This window comes from Crocodylus siamensis, chromosome 5 (genome assembly GCF_052110815.1).
Source record: "Crocodylus siamensis isolate JL-2025a chromosome 5, ASM5211081v1, whole genome shotgun sequence".
Classification (NCBI taxonomy): Eukaryota; Metazoa; Chordata; order Crocodylia; family Crocodylidae; genus Crocodylus; species Crocodylus siamensis.
The window spans coordinates 79,787,669-79,805,651 of record NC_143399.1 but is presented as its reverse complement, the minus strand read 5'-3'; the positions used below and the strand labels follow the sequence as shown (position 1 = coordinate 79,805,651).

General features: G+C 44.7%; 1 protein-coding gene across 4 annotated transcripts in view; it reads right to left on the bottom strand.

Annotated features, from left to right (window-relative positions):
* STX17 (syntaxin 17) overlaps nucleotides 1-17,983 on the bottom strand; it is a 74,592-nt gene that overhangs the window by 16,319 nt on the left and 40,290 nt on the right. For all 4 annotated transcript variants that reach the window (XM_090049456.1, XM_090049455.1, XM_090049458.1 and 1 more), the window contains one exon: nucleotides 3,114-3,345. In XM_090049456.1, the coding sequence (XP_089905582.1) occupies nucleotides 3,114-3,345 (232 nt within the window). The remainder of the gene's footprint in view (nucleotides 1-3,113; nucleotides 3,346-17,983) is intronic.

The window sequence follows — 17,983 nt, the reverse complement described above, 5'->3', positions numbered from 1 at the left end:
AAAAGACTGGGGCATAAGAAAGTTTCTTTGAGTAAGATCAGCAACTAAGATTTTCTTTCAAATCTACAGGCTTCAAGCATAAAAGAAAAGATTACATTACAGATACCCTGTTAGCTCAAAAGAGCTGCTTTCAAACTTTTTAAAAAATCCTATATAATTATATTTAATTGTCTGCATGGCGGTGTTTCACTATACATAGGGTGAACAACTTCTGTAATCCTGAGCAATTTGTAGGAAAGTGCCAATAATATTTTTCTATACCTATGCCTGTATCCCAACATTTCTGATCAATTTCTTGATTTTTAACTGCAATTTTTCCTCAGTTAAAAAAATCCTCACTTAAAAATATAAAATAGTCAGATCAAGAGATTATTCCTTTTAAAAATAGTACTTTTCACTCATATTTTATTTTGTCAGGCCCCAAGATCAGAAGGAGGCGGATGAGATTTTTCTGAGCAACCAAAAGTGTCCAAAGAACCAGGCCTAATTAGAAATCAGTAAGGCATGACACAGACTGTCCACTGAGTTCTTAGAATGTCTTGGGAACCATTTTTATTTCAGAAACAGAGAAAGTTTTTAGGGCAGGAGCTATCTTAGATTTTATTCTGACTATCCAGGATAAGCATCTGAGAATCTGGAGGAAGAGCGTAATCTGGATGTAAGTGTTCACAAAACAACAATTCATGATTCTAAGGAAAGGAAAGAATGAAAGCAACAGAATAAGAACAACAACTCCAGCCTTCATAAAACTAAGAAAACTGGTAAGTAGGATCTTGTAGGAAAAGAAATCTGTAGGAGAAAAGTAGTGCTGAAGAGCTAGCTGCTATCAATAAAACAGGTTTTGGTGATGTTTTAATGCCATCTATCTCAACCCAGGAAAAACAGCAAGTAGAACAGGAGACCAATATGGCTGTTTCAGGACCCCTTTAATGACTCCCAAATCAAAAGGTAATTGTCCAGGAACAAAGAATGAATATGAAGAAATAGCACAAGCATGTAAAGATAAATCAGAAAGGCTAAAAGCACAAAATGAGTTACAACTAGCAAGGGACATTAAAAACAGCAAGCAAATAAATGAGAAATAGATAAATGGTCTTGCTCTTTTTATTGCTTTTTCAACCAAAGTATCCTGGTGTAATTCTACATAAATGGATAGTTCTTCCTTGCTCTTCCTAGCCAACTCCTTCAGTAACAAGTAATGACACACATCTAGAATTTATGATACAAAACCCCCTTTTTGTTACTATCACAAATAATTATTTCATTAAAAATAGTGAGTGATCACCAGGGATCCTGGTTTTCTCTGTTTAAAAATCCCAAATTCTCTGATTAACAAACTGAAAATCTGCATTTTTCCACAATTAAAATGGCACTCCATTTTGATATATATATATAGGTATCAGTTAAACATAATGTGTTATTGATATATTTACAATTTTAAAGCAATTTGGAAGCCTACCACTGCCTCAATCACTATAATAAAATAAATTCTAAATACCTATATATTTTGACATTTGAGTTTGGTTTTATCATCATGGAACATCAGAGCTCCCCCTGCCCCTTTTATTCACCGGTGCAGCTGCAGCTGTGCCCCCCACTGTTTTGTGGCACTGAGCAGCTCTGATATGCTAGTGCTCTGCCCATGCCAGTGCCCCTCACTCCTCACCTACAGGCCCCTCAACCCTGCCGGTGCCCTTCATTCCCAATCCACAGAATCTCATCCCCACCGGTGCCCTTCACTCCTGACTCACAGCCCCTGGCCCTGCCAGTTCAGCTCACTCCCAACCCACAGCCTTGTTGGTGCCCCTCACTCCCAAGCCACAGTTTCCCAGAACTACTACTGCCCTTCACTCCTGACCCAGTGCCCCCAACCCCCCAGTGTATGAGGAAAAGGGAAGTGTGTGTATAGACTACGCATGGGAGAGGCACAGGCAATGTGTGGGGGGTGGCAGAGGTACAGGCAATGTGTCAAGGGGGCTGAGGGCCATGTGTCCCCCTGAAATTTCTGTGCCCATCATGAGGCACAGGACAAGAGCTGCCTTCATGGCCCAGCTGGTGGGACGCAGTGCAGGAGGAGGTGAGGCACAACATGGTTGTACAGAGTTGTGTCTCTGGTGCTGCTGAGCAAGCAGGGGGCACCTCACTTTGGTGGCGACGGTGGTGCAGTGCGCCCTGCTGCACTGGGTCCACCTGCTGGGCCATGGAAGCAACTCCTCCAAAGCCGGTCTGGCCTGTGTACAGCCCCACATCCTGCTGTGGGTACAGAAATCTCAAAAGGCACAGAACCCCTTCCCACCCATCTTGGCCCCCCTGCCACATCGCCTGTGCTGCCCCGCTCCCCCATGCCACCTGTGCCCTGCCCCCCAACACATTGCCTGTGCCTCATTCCCTTCTTCCCCACCCCCATAAACTTACCTGAAGGGAGCTGCAGGAGCTGCCTAGCTGCACATGCACGTGTGCACATGCACATGGAACCCCCTTTGTCCCACTCACCCTAGCCCCAGGCAGCCCCTTGGGGGCAGGAACGCTGCCAGACTGCAAGGGGAAACCTGTGGTCTCCCATGCTTTTCTCCTCTAAGAGGGAAAATCTGCATTTTTTTCTATTAAAGGAGAAAATCCACATTTTTCCAGAGCAAAATGGAAAATCCAGATCCCTGGTGATCATCACTGCAGAACAAAGAAAAAAGGAAATTTAACCCTCATGAAACCTACATAAAACATATCTTCCAATGGGTAGTCTCCTGTTTTAAGATACTCAAAACTGCCTGTTATAAGTTAGTTTTGTTTTTATTTTAAAATCCAAATCTATCAGACTATTTTTTTTCCTTTGGGTAGCTTATGAAAGTATTCACTAGCTATATAAATTTGGTGGCAGGGTAACAACTCAGTTTAAAATACTGTACTCATATGTACTGAGAAAACTATACTATATGGAAGCTACATTAAACTTTGTGTCTTGTGTATGAATAATTTTTGGTAAACTAGATTCCCATTGATTTATTCCTACAGTATCTGGTAAGAAAAATCTGGAAACACATTTTTATACATTCTTATGTAGATACGCACACATATACAAACTAGATTAAATACATATAAAAATGAAATTATACTACCTCCTCCTACAGTTGTAGATCTAGTTAGAGGAGGCTTTACAGTGGTATCTTCCTGCTCATTAAACTGCTTTTTAAGTTCTTCGGCAGATTCTGAATGGAGTAGTAGAAATTCTTTTATGGCAAATGAAGCTTCCTCCTTAACTGGATTTATCATTCTTTGCAGAATTTGGATATCTTCCAGACGGATCTGTGAACAAAGCTTCTCCATCTCTCGCATATTGGCTCGCAGTTGCTGTAATTGTTTAAAATGGTTATTGTAACTGTGTGACAAAGAGATACTCCTATATACCCCCATAGAAAGACTGATGCAACTATCGCCTTAGCTATACAGTCAGACCCTGAGTTACGTGGGGGATACATTCCTGAAAAACAGTGTGTAAGTTGAAACTGTGTAACTTGAGGCATTACCGTCAATGGAAAACAGGGGGATAGGGACCTGGGACCAAGATTTGGTAACATTATTTCATAATAAAAGGATATTTAAACACAAAATAATGGAACTAACAGCCTTATTAAAACCTTTACTCCCTGCTACGTGTTCATACAGAGACAAAGCTTTAGCCTTAATTGCCACACCGTCAACAACTGCTCTTTTTGTATTGGTCATTTCATTGATCCAAAGATTAAGGAGTTTCTCAACCTTATCTAAATGAGGACTTCTAATCACCAACAACACTCTCAAACTCACAGGGGTTGTCGTTTTCACACAGTCTCTAATTTTTTGCTCACTTTTTTTAATAGTATGCACAGTCAATTCACTTAAACTGTATTGGTGAGCAATCGACGCAGCACTATTGCCTTCTCTTAATTTACCAAGGATTTCTATTTTCTGGGCCAGGGTGATAGACTTACATGCTCTTTTGGGCACAACATCAAAGGCTTTCTTTGATACCATTTTCACAAATACTCAGGGGTTAGTGTAACCAAAAATGATGGACATTCTTGGAGGAGACGACAAGTGATGCTAACACTATGTAAGCAGACTCCAAACTAACAACCGCTCCACCACACAGTGTAAATGTGAAGCAGGGTATTGTGTAAATTGAAACATTGTCACATTATATAAAGTGCATATACGTAAATCAGTCTAACTCGAAACTGTGTAACTGGGTGTCTGACTGTATTTTTATTTTTAGGTAACCAGAAAGTGACATTTCTGTGTTGTATAAATTAAGGAAGTTACTACTTTAATTTTATTTCAAAATTAAAATGTCTAGCAAAAAATTGTTCAGCCTTGCAGTTAACCAGCAAATTATATAGTAGTAGAAAAGAAAAATCAACCTACAACTAATCTATTTAGGAAATGCAATAAAAAAAAGTTCCCTGGATTGTGCCATTCTATATTAACAGTATTTAAACTCCCAGGTCTGTGACAACTCTTCTGTAAGAATTCTTTCCCCCAAGTTAGTCTAGCCTACGAGTTATCCAGCAGTGCAGTCACTGGTAAAGATGCACTGATATATCGGTCCGATATTGGATCAGTACGATCCAATATAAAGAAAATTGGCTGTATCGGAAATCAGTCTGATGGGGCCAATAATTTGGCTGATAAAAGCCAGTACATATGCACAGCCACAGTGCAGCACTCAGGTAGCACTCAAGCACAGCCCAGCAGCGTGGAGAGCTGTCTCCAGCTGGTAAGTCCACTGTGGTAGAAGAGGGGGCGGACAGCTCAACCCCCCTTGCAGTGAGGGAGGGAGTAGGGGCAGGTGCTGCCCAGCCAGGGTGGAGCAGGGCAAATCCCACCACTGTGCACATGCCAGGAGGCATGGCAGGGAGGGGATGTGTGCCCCCAATCTGTGCAGGGCAAGCAGCTGGGGGCTGCAGCCAGGCTTTTCTCGCCAGGGGCTAAGCTCAGAGTAGGGGCTATGGAGGGGGCTGCAGCCACCACAAATTTCACCATAGCTCCCTCTCAGTGCCACCACATACCCAGCACAGCCCTGGCTCTTCCCTGCTCAACTCCAACCTCCCCCCCACACAGGGCATGGGACAGAGAGGGAAGGTGGCTCCCTCCCAGCACCGCAGACACATCCACACACCCAGAGCAGCCCCGGCTCTTCCTGGCATGTGGGGGGAGGTGGAGGCTGAACTGGGAAGAGCCAGGGCTGCACTGGGTAGGCAGGCGGCGGCAGCACTGGGAGGGAGCCATGGCAAAATTTAGGGCGATTCCAACACCCGATGACAAGAGCCCAGCCCACAGCTGCAGCTTGCCTGCTTCCCCCTTCCAGATCCAGGGGGCACAAGCCCTCCCCCCAGGGGACGTGGTGCCAGGAGCCGCCCCTCCCCACCCCCCAACAAGTTGCGCCTGTCCTGCACCCTGCCATGGCTGGGCAGCCCCTGCCTCTACCCCTGCCTCTGCCTCCTCCCTCACCGCAGCATGGAGGTTTGAGCTTCCCCCCTTCCTTTCCACCACAACGGGCTTACCAGCTGGAGGCAGCTCTCCGCACCATATCAGAAATCAGATCAGTATCAGCCAATACGGCTCCTTAAAAATCAGATATCAGTATTGGCCCCAAAAATCTCTATCAGTGCACCCCCAGTCACTGGCTATGCATCCCTTCACCTATCCTAATGAACTAACAATAATTAAGGAAGCAGCTGCTGACATTTGGTACCTAAGTCATATGGTACAGCCCCAGTTACATGAGTCATAATTAAAACTTTGCTTAGATTATGAATGTATCCCAGTTGCCATCAGTTGAGCTACTGTAGCATAATTCCTAACATAAGTAAAGCTATTATTAACAACAATGGTGCTGAGAGGTGCACAGATATATTGGTGCCATATCAGATCAGCACCAATAAAAGGAAAATTAGCATTATTGGCTATCAGCTTTTTTTGGCTGGTGTAGCCGATAATGTACAGATAAATATCCCTTCTGATCAAGGCCCAGGATAGCATGTGCACATGCACAACTGCAGCGTGCACGTAGCCAAGAGCATAGCCAGGCAGTGTGGAGAGCAGCGCCCCCCAGCTAAGTGTGTGGAAAGGAAGGGGCATGCGGGACGGAAGGGACATGGTGGGGCAGATTGAGGCCTCCACAGTAAGGGAGGGAGTAGGGCAGAGGCGGGGACTGGGTGGGAGCACTGGCCAGCCAGGGCAGTGAATGGGACCCTGGGGCTGGGGCTGGGGCAGGGAGTGGGACGGAACTGCAGGTGGCTTACCCAGGGCACATGGGAGGAGGTGGGGAGGCAGCTCTCCACTGCTGAGCACATCCCCAAGGAAGGCATGGGGGGCATGTGCTCCCCCCAGATTTGGCCGTGGGGCAGAGACGGACTGCCCACTGTGGGCTTGGGGCTGTCCACCTTGCTGCCTTTTGTCCCAGGAGCCCTGAGCCAGCTGCACACCCCCTACCTGCCAGGCAGCAGTGGGGACAGCAAGTTGTGCCTCCTGCTGCTGACACAACAGGCAAGGGACATGGCGCAGCCAGTGCACAGTTCCCAGGGCAAAGGCAGCAGAGCAGAGAGCCCCAAGCCCGCAGCAGGCAGCCCACATCCACCCTCACCCCACTCGATTCTGCTCCTAAAAGCACTGCCGAGCTTAAGTGGTGGCAGCAGTGCTTGAACTAAAGCTCATTTGACAAGCTTTAGTTCAAGTGCCCCCACTGCCATTTTAAAGTGCCAGGATGTTGATCCCCTGGAAGAGCCGCCCGCATTATCCCTCTTCCCCACCCCAGCCCTGGGGTCCCTTTCACTGCCCTGGCTGGGCAGTACCCCCTGCCCCGGCTTCAGCTCCAGCCCCTGCCCCACTCCATCCCTTACTATGGGAGCTTCAATCTCCCTCCTCCATGCCCCATCACTCACTCATGCCCATTCACTTGCAGGTAAGTCTCTGGAAGGGCTCTCATGCTGCTCATCTGTGCTCCTATAAATCAGTTATTGGATCAGTATCAGCTGATATGCCTGGTGAATAATCGGCTATCAGTATTGGCCAAGAAAATCTGTCAGTTCACCCCTAATGCTTATCCCTATTTGAAAGAGGATTCTCTCCAAGAATATGTCTTTGGCTGGCCTGCTTTTGCCCCTCACCCTTGCCCCATCAGTGGCTAAGGTGTTCCAGTCCTCACTGTTACATCAGTAGTAACAACTATGCTAATCATCAAATGAGGACAATTCTCTCCGAATTGCTCACCTGAACAAAACAGATAAGAGCTAAACATCACAGAAGCTAACCAGACTTGCAACAGTAAATATCCAGTTCAGCCACAGCCAACTCACCCATCAAAAACGCAAGTTACATGATCCATAAGAAAAACATGAACAAGCAGGTAACACTGTCAGTACATATCAGAACTCAACCCCATGGACATAACAGATTGGACTGCTAAGAGCACTGATGCTTTTAGCACATTTGCTGAAATGTACTTTATATTTGTACCTGTTTAGGGGCTTACAGGTCAAAACCAGAACCTTGAATTGTACCTGGAAAGATATCTGCAGCCAGTACAGACTCTGAAGTACTGGACTGATAGGAAATCCACCCGCACAGGAAGGTGGGCTGTCATGTTCTATACCAGCCGCAGTCTCTGAATGGTCATCAACGAAAACCCCACCCAAAACAAACTGCGGTAATTTAGCTTTGAGGTTACTAAAGTATAGATGATGGTGGCCAGATCTAAATCTGAAAAAAAGGGTTGCAGCTTTCTCACCAGAAAGAATATGTGAAAGGCTCCCCTAATTATCACTGCAACATGAAGATCCACATGCAGTACGAATTCAGGAGTACCCCAAGACAGTGAATCTGTGTGACTTAATGTAATGCCCCCAAGGTCATTAAGTCTGCCATCAACCTTGTTTTCTCTGGATTCAATTTTAAATGGCTCACCAACATCCAGTCCCTCAACTGTAGTCAGGCACTGGATAAGGATAGATTGTACAGCCTCAGTCAGATGAGAGAGAGACAGAACTAGAACTGAATATCATCCATATACTGATGGTACCTCACTCCAAATCTCCCCACAATCTCAACCAATGGCCTCATATTGAACAGGAAAGATGACAGCATGGAACCCTGGAGGACAGGTCCCAAGGGGACGATGAGCTCTCACCCATCACCACCCTGTGGGACCTCCCTGCTGAAAAGATTGGAACCAATTAAAAGCAGTCCCATGAATAACCACCAGGTCACATAAACATGTTATCAACACCTCATGGTCTACTGTTTCAGAAGTCATTAAAAGATCTAGTAAGATCAAAAGAACACAATTCTGCCTGTAGAACTGCAAGCTAAGATAGTCACCCAAGGCCACAAGCATTGTGTCTGTGCTATATCCAGGATGAAAGCCAGACTGATGGGTCCATGAATCCAATAGCATACAAATATGACTGCTGTTGCCTCCTGAAACACCCACTGAATGATGTTGCCCAAAACAGAGAGGTTGGGCACAGGGCAATAGCAACCTTCAATGTAATCATCAGGAGACAATCTCTTCCATATGTGCTGGATAATCACAGACTGAGCATCTAGTACCCTCTCCTCCTGAAAAGAACCACTGACATCCTCAACCAGCAGTGGGCCCAGCCTCCCCCAGCTGGTTTTTACCAGCCAGGTGGGCATGAGTCCACTTCACAACTCATAAAATACATCCTCCAAATGCATCCTCTGAAACAACTACTACAACTGATCCATAAAACCAGAAAAGACTGAGCTTCCCCAACCCTAAACACTGCCTCTGCTGCAGCTAAACTGGAAGTTCCCAAGCTGTGATGGATATAAGTGATTTTGTCTGCAAAAAAGATGACAAACTTTTCACAGCAAATGGCAGATGATTCAGTTTCCAAGCAGTTAACCAATGCAGGTTAAACAGGCCATTCACCCCCTGGAACAGCTCCCCTGGATAGCACCTTGCAGATTTAATGGTAGAAGAGAACCAAAGCTTCTTTGGATCTGTGCTGCTATCAGAAGGCTTCAGCATGGGTTGAGAGCCAACAAACGTTATTCTTTGATGAGCAATGTCAGTTCACTCAGCTCCATACAAAGCAAAGAAGAGGCTGCAAATCACATGGAATTTAAAAACTATTAGACAAAATAGTTCACATTATCCAACATACTGGTGGGTAACAGAAAGGGCACTTTTGAAAGCAGGCTCCTTTGTGGAGGAATTGTTAAAAATATACAGAAAATAGTACAGTTCAAATTATATCACTTGTTGGTTTAGAATAATTTTAATATTGCAATAAAAAGAGTATTAACTGAATTACATTGTAAACAAATATTCATTCATTAAACCATTTATTATTTCTTCTGAATATTATGTTTACAACTGAATGAGGAAAAGAATGGTTTAGGTGAGGTGACTTTGAAGGAACAGTTTTCTTCATTAATGTTAAATGGTTAAAATAAGGCAATAATCCGTACCTGAAAATGAAGGAAGTAGAAGTTGTTTGTTTTAATTACATATTCTGGATACTAAAATATTTTAAATCCATGGGAAAAAACCATAATAAAATATAACAAGAGATAAAGGAAATGAATCCAACCACCATTAAGCTCTGTACAAATTGTGGGAACAGTCATTGTAAAAAGCATATTAAGCAACCAAGGAAAGGAGAGAACTATTGATTCATAAAATCAATTATGAAATTAATTATGGTTATACTATTTTGTATGTTTAGCTTAATACTATCACTAGTCAATCTTACTCTACAATTTTCAAAATTAATCCTAGATTTAAACATTGTTTACCAATTATTATAAGACACCAAGTTGAATTAGAAATTTAGTAAAAATAAAGTTCCTCATAATTTTTTTAACCTCAATCTAATAATCTAGAATTTCCTTTCCCACTCCCACCCCCCCACTTTTGCTTTTACAGAGACAGAAACTGATCTTCATCGCTATCCACAGGGCAGATGTATTATTTTTTGAAAAATGTAAAATTTGTCAAAAAAACAAAATGGGAATATCTAGTGACCCATAATTTCTTTTAATCAGCTTCAAAAGATCTAGCCAAAGACCAGTATGATCAAAAATGAATAACTATCCTTCAGGTAGTTAAGGCTGCTATTAAATCCCCCCTCAGTCTTCTCTTCTCCAGACTAAATAAGCCCAGTCTCCTCAGCCTCTCAAGAAGTCATGTGCCCCAGCCCTCAAACCATTTTTGGCATGTGCACCTGCCCTCTTCTGGACTCTCTCCAGTTTGTCCACATCCTTTTTGGAGGGGGAGGGTGGAGGGGGAGCAAAGAGAGGCGAATAATCACTTGCCTCGATCTGCTAGCAATACTCCTACTAATGCAGTCCAGTATGCCATTAGCCTTCTTAGCAGCAAAGGCACATTGTTGACTCATGTTCAGTTTCTTAATCACTGTAATCCCCAGGTCCTTTTCTGCAGTGTTGCTGCTTAGTCAAGTTGCCCCAAACCTGTAGCAATGCATGGGATTATTTTCTCCTAAGTGCAGGACTTTGCACTTATCCTTATTGAACCTCATGAGATTTCTTTTGGACCCATCCTCCAATTTGTTGAGGTCTCTCTGAATTCTAGCTCTCCCCTCCAGTGAATCTTCTACCCCACACCCCCCTCAGGTTGGTGTCTCCTGGAAACTTGCTGAGGGTGCACTCTATCCCCTCTTCTAGGTCGCTGATGAACACAATGGTGGCATCGATCCCTGGGGCACTCCACTTGATACATGCTGCCAACTAGACACTGAGCCATTGATTACTACCTTCGAGTCCAATGATCCAGCCAGTTTTCTATCCACCTTAAGGACATTTTCATACATGCTCCAGGGATGGGGGGGGTACTTTAATTAGGGCGGCTCCAAGAGCGCCTGTAGCATCTCAAATATTCAGTGCTCTGTGTTTCAAAATGGTGGAAGAGGCGCTTTAACTAAACCTCATTCAATGAGCAGCATTCCCGCATGTGTATAGGCACCCTTCCAATCCATTCATCCAACCCATACTTCCTTAATTTGCTTATGAGAATGTTGTGGAAGGCCACATCAAAAGCCTTGCTGAAGTCAAGGTATAACATGTTCACTGTTCTTCCTGCATCCACAGAGCTAATCATCATAGAAAGCAATCAGGTTGGTCAAGCAAGACCTCAATGAATCTATGCTGACTGTTCCTAATCACTGTCTCCTCCAAGTGCTTAGAAATGGATTCCTTGAGGACTGAGGACCTGCTCCGTGATCTCTTCAGGGACTGAAGTGAGACGGAGGGTCAGCCACCAGTCAATCTTCTCTTTTTTATAGATGGGCACTATATTTGCCTGTTTCCAATCATCTGGGGACTCTTCCACTCAACAGACGTTTTAAAAAATAATGGCCAGCTGCTCTGCAATCACATCAGCGAACTCCCTCAGCACCCTTAGGTATAGGTATATCATGTCTGGCCCCATAGACTTGCACACAACCAAAAGTATCCACAAGTTTGGTGCCCATGTTGAAATGTAATTTTAACAGGTACTAAACACCTGCAATTTCTACAGGATCCTTCAAATCATCTCAATGAAAAAACTGCACACAACTCTGTCACAAACTTAATGTATGTTAGGACTATATTATTTTCAAAACCTGTACAGCACACCTAACAACAAAATATATTTTTATCACAGAACAGAAGAGTGGGGAAGGCAGCAAAGTTATAGTTGGAAGGTGGCAGCTGATGGATGCCTGAATGAGACATTTCATGTCAGCAAGAAAATTCTTGGGTCCTTCAATGTTCTGGCAGTGTAAGAGTTGTAGCCATGATGGCCCAGGAATTGTGAGAGGCAAAGCTCTTTGTGCGTGATATCTTTTATTGGGACAACTGCATTGTTGGATAAAGTTAGACAAGCTTTTGAATGCGAGGCATTCAAAAGGAACCTGATGAAGAATGCAGTTGGTCCAATAAGTTATCACCCATAAGAGCCTCGTCTCCAATGTAGATCCTTCAACTCTTTCATTCTAGACTCCCTAATGTTGTGGGAGGAGGGAAGTTTTAGACAGAATAAAATAAATTGTAATACTATGATTGGGCATCAGCTAGGTTGTAGTGAAAACTTCTTTAAGTCTATTTTAACAAAGTGCCAAATATTTTAAATTAGGCTAATATGTAACTTGAAATGTATTTTCCTAGTGAACTCCTATACCTTCAAGTATTATCTAAAATTTTGAAAACCTACAAAATTAGCAAAATATATAATCCTCTATTTTATCAACGATGCATTTCACAGCTGTGATGCATGCTCACGTTTGCATTTTGTTTCCCTGATTTTGTCACTGTCACAGAACCCACTAAATTTTGAGGCATTCAAGGGACATTATGCATGTTTTCTCGAGTCTGGTTACCAATATGGCATGTGAAATCTTGTTGGAAAACCAATGTTATGTTATATTAATTTATGTCACTTAAACCACTGTGTAGATTATGTTAAGCTGTCTGAAGGGCATGTCTACATGTGCATTAAGGCACTTTTCCTTTAAATTTAGCATTAAATTTAGTATCTCCAATGTGAGGTACTAAACAAAAAAGCACCATGCTGTGTAAATCCGCAATAACAAATGTGCATGGTTTTTAAGTGACACAATGCACAGTAACCTGTTTTACTGTCCCTTAGTAATATGTAACAGCGTAGTTTTTTACGTTACGCTTTAATGTGCAGTAAAATAGGCTACTGAGCATTAAAGCACACACGTAGATGTGCCCTATATGTACCATTGTACCACTGGACATGTTTTAGTCAAAGGAACTGAGAAATGTGTACTTAAATAAGAGAAAGTAGGCAAAACTGTTAAGTATTTCTTGCCATTGGGCCACTAGGACAAGAACAACTGCCATTCCGATACACAGACAGAAGGGACTATTGTCAGGAGGGGCACTGAAGGTATTGATCCCTGTAATGGAAAAAAACCCTCTCCATAATAAACCCATAATGGGACATTAGCTAGAGCAATTCCAGATGCCCCAGGAAGGAAAGAAATTTCTGGAGGATACTTAAGACATGTCAGCAATAAGAACAATGTTGCTGCAGGAGGTGGGAGTGGCTTGGAGGTATTTAGGGATTATCTATGAGGAAATTATGGTATTTGGATGATCCCAAGCTTTGAGAGAGACTTAGTACTCAGGCCTAGCAAAATCAGCAGGAAGGCTGATCTCTAGAAATACTTGCAGTGAGGCTAGGCAGTAGCCAGATGAATGGTCAGAAATTTTACTTGTCTTTGTTCTGTCTTTCAACTATAGTAATTTTTTTGTTTTCTTCTAGACAGTAAATCCTTTTGTTGTTTTGTCTCCTAATTGACTGTGCTAAAGTCTGACCTCAGGGCAATACCCCCCCCTCCCCCCGATTAGCCCATTCTACAGAAAATGGGACGTAAAATTCTTTCATAACCCAAAGGGAAACAACTTGGAGCTAGCAGAATGTTCCCATACTGCAGCTGTCTGATCTAATATAATGGCAGTATACCTGATGCTTGTGGGAATAAGGTGTATACTATGGAAAACCTTGGGGAGAAATCTGGGGATACCCCTGGGCTGGGTTTGTGACAATCATGCTGTACCTGCTTTGTCAAAAAAACCCTTAAAAAATAATCGAGGGACGCAAAGAAAATCCAATACTAATAAGTAAAAGTACACTAAGTATATGTAAGGACCGCTGTAATTCAGGCTTCAGCAGGAGGGTTGGGGGGAAAGTAGGCTCTCTGCAGGCTTGCTGGAGCCAATTTCAGACATTTTTCAGGACAGGCTCATATGCCTCTGATTTGCTGGGGGAGCCTGCCATGGGGCTGACTGCTATTGAACAGCAGCACATAGGCACTTCTTCAGCTGTTAAGAAAGTAAAGTTCACCACTTATCAAACGACTTTTAAGTAAAGCTTACCACTTAGAATTCCTAATGAAATCGTAAGAAATAAACTTTATTAAACAACAGCTGTTACTGAGTGCCACATTATCCCAGCCAGGGCTTTGCTTAGATGGCTGGATGTGGAGCTAGTTGAGTGAGGCTAGGGATGGGGGGAGAGGTCTGCCCCCATAGCCAGGGGTGGGGCAGGGGCAAGGCTCTTCCTGAGCCCTGCTTTGCTTTGCTGCCATGAGGGGATATTCCCCCTCCCCTCTTCTGTGTGGTGGGGCAGAGCAAGGCTCAGAAGACCTGTGCCAGATGCCTAACCCTAGCCAGGCATGGGATGCAGGGTGCCCCTGGTGCTTCCCCACACCCGACCCAGATCTCCTGAGCCCTGTTCTGCCCCTCTGCACAGAGAAGGCGAAGGAGGAAATTCCTTTCTGCTCCCACATGGCAGCAAATCAAAACAGGGCTCAGGAGAGCCATGACAGGCAGGGAGAAGCCCCTGCAGCAGAGGCACCCTGCATTCCATACCAAACTGTGGGGGCAGGAATACAGCATGCCTATGCCTGCATCCCCTAGGGCAGGGGGTACTTACCTGCTCCACTCTAGGCAGGGCTTTTAAACTTCCTGCTAAAGTGAGGAATCAAAGAACCCAATAGGCTCCATTAAAAGCCCCAGGATACATTCAAAGAGTATTGTGGTTACAGAGCTAGGCAAAATTCTAGAAATACTGAAATTAATGCTATATAGCCAGCACTAACTATTCTTCTATCCAGATAATTGTATTACATTGTAAGTCACCATGTCTCAAGTAACAGAATAGCAGATCATACAATTTTTCTACAATCTTAATTACATGCATCACATCTTGCAGTGTTGTGTATTACATTTTCTGTACAGCATTTAAGCAAACACCATGCTTATACAACACTCACAAAGAAAAACAATATAGAGTAGCAGAACTAAAAATGACTGGAGCAAAAGATTAGTAGGGCTCAGTATCCCAGACCTGACCTCAGACTATGACAAGGGACTGGAAGGGGGATTAAATCCAATGTGGACACCTGTTACAAAAGACCTCAAAATGCTGGATCTAGAAGCAAAGCCCTGACAGGGACAGGCTGCACCACACACATGCTCATAGAGTATAGTCATAGTGGACTCTTCTGCAATTTTGATAAACTGTTCAAAGGTAAAAGTCCAGCTAGAAGCAGATGCATCCTAGAGATCAGCTTATGGCTACACAGATGTTGTCACCACTAGGGTTTTAGCTTCTTTGACCATAGGGTGGTGTTCTAAGATGGACTGCTAGGAAGAAATGGGGTCCACGTGACCAAGAATAAGAAAAATGTCTTTGCATAAAGGCCTGCTAACCTAGTGAGGAAGGCTTAAAATAGGGGTCCACAGATAAAGATTTTTTTGGCCAATACTGATGCCCAATTACTAACCAGCCATATTGGCCAATACCGATCTAATAAGCCGATATGCAGCCTGGCATCTTGGAGGGCGGCATCCAGTTGGTAAGTCTGTGGAGAGGAAGAGGCGTAGATCGAGGCTGCCACAGTAAGGGAGAGAGAGGGACAGGGACAGGACCTGGCCAGCCAGGGGGCGCCATGAGATGGTGCCGCAGGCGGCACATCTGGGGGGCAGGAAGAGGTGCACATGTGCACAAATCCAGGGGGGCACATGCCCCAATGCCTCCCCCAGGACTGTGAGTAGCGGCAGGAGCCACCCCCCCTCCTCACCCTCCCACACCCCCAGATCAGCCTCCCATGGCTTTGCCCTGCGTCCTGCTCCTCCCCGGCTGGACAGTGCCTATCCTTAGCCCTGCCCCATTCCCTCCCTCACCATGAGCGCCTTGAAAATTTCAGAGCCATTAGCTATCCTCTTTGAGAATTCATGGAGGTTGGACGAGGTCCCGGATGATTCAAAAAGGACAAATACAGTGCCTGTCTTTTAAGAAAGGGAGGAAGGAGGATCCAGGAAATTACAGACCAATCAACCTGACCTCAGTATCTGGAAATATCATGGAGCAGGTCCTCAAGAACTCTATTGTGAAGCATCTAGAAGAGAACAAGGTGATCAGGAAGAGCTAGCACAAATTCACCAAGAGCAAATCATAGCTGATGTCCTTCTGTGACAAGGTGACAGGCTCTGTGGATAAGGGAAGAGCACTACATGTGATATACCCTGACTTTAACAAAGCCTTTGACATAGTCTCATATGACATTCTCATTAACACGCTAAAAAAATAGAGTAGATGAAAATACTGTAAGATGGTCAGTTAGATTATTGTATCCTTTGTACTCCATGAGCCGTCATCCATGGCTCAAAGCCTAGCTGGGCGGACATATCAAGTGGGGTTACCCAAGGGTCTATCCTAGGTCTATTACCGTTCAACATCTTTATTAATGACTGAGATGACAGGACTAAGTGCAACCACTTGAATGAAAGGATGCTTAGCAAATTTGTAGATAACACCAAGTTTTGTGGAATCACAGACACGCTGGAGGACAAGGCTAGGGTCCAGAATGACCCAGATAGACTGGAGAAGTGGTCCGCAATCAATCAGATAAAATGCAACAAAGACAAATGCAAAGCCCTGCACTTAAGACAGAATAATTGCGTGCATAAATACAGACTGGGGAACGAGTAGGTAGGCAATAGTACCGAAGAGAAGAACTTGAGGATTGCAGTAGACTTAAGCTGAACATGAGCCTTCATTGTGCTCTTGTTGCAAAGAAAACCAAGAGCATATTGAGCTGTATGAATGGAAGTGTCACTGTCCAATCAAGGGAAGTGACTCTTGGGCTCAGTTTACCACTGGTGAAGCTTCCTCTGGAGTCCTGTGCACAGTTTTGATTTACACACTTCAAGAGGATGTGAACAGATTGGAGAGTCCAATGCAAAGCAACAAAAATTACCAGGGGCCTAGGAAGCAAGACTTACAAGGAAAGGCTGAAAGAATTATGATTATTTAGTCTAGAAAGGAGAATACTGAGGGAGGATATATCAATAGTAGGGCTGTGCGAAGCTTCAGTTTCTGTTTCGATTCAGTACAATTCAGTGGCCAAATGTGCAAATCCAAATCAAATGAGAGGAACCTTTAATCTTTCCAAATTGAATTGGAAGCCTCCAAATCAATTTGAGAGATTTAGACATAGACACAGCTTTAAACATTTTTTCTACATACCTCTAGGCAGGGCTGTCCTGGGACCGCCCCAAGCCCCATGCTTTGTGGGGCCCTGTGGAGTGGGGCAGAGCAGCAGTGGCGCAAAACTGGGTGGAGCGGTGGCTCCGCATCCAGCCACTCACTACCCACCCCCTCCCCTCACTGCTGATGCTGCCACCACCATCTTCTTTGAGTCTGGAGCCATGGGATCGAAGCTGGGGTGGGGCCCCACATGGGCTGATTTGCCCCATGCCCCACACCCCGCTCAGGTCAGCTCTGCCTCTAGGTAGCAGGGGCTCGTGAACACTATGATGCTGGGGCATATGGAGCTTCCCACAGGAGCACAGGAGGCTTCCCAGCATGCTCGGCAGCAGAACTGGAAGTGGACCAGAAGCACTTCCGGTTCCACCAGGGAGTGTGTTGGGGGCCTCCCTCTGCACCTTCCCCCCTGCCCCAGTTTGGCAACTAGGCCTCCTGGGTCTGGGGTGACACCCAGGGTCCCCCTGCAGCCGACTGCCAACTCAGGACACCTGGGGTTCCCCTGCAGCCAATGGTCAACCCAGGGAGGTCCACTTTGGGTGCTCCACCGAGCACATGGAGGGCCCCCCCGCACTCCTGTGGGATGTTCCATGTGTTCCAGCATCTCAGCATTCACAAGCTGTGCCCTCTACCACAAGGTATGTAGAAAAAACATTTACAGCAATGACCTTGAGCTGCAAGACAGAAAGTTTAGGTTGAAGATTTGGAGGAACTTTCTGACTATGAGGGTGGGCAAGCATTGGAACAAGCCACCTAGAAAATCTATGGAATCTGGACCCCTGGACATTTTCAAAAGCTGATTGGACACATACTTAGCTGGATGGTTTGAGCAGAGGGCTGGACTAGAAGACTTTGAAAGGTCCCTTTCAGCCCTACTTCTCTATAGTACTACTTGAAACT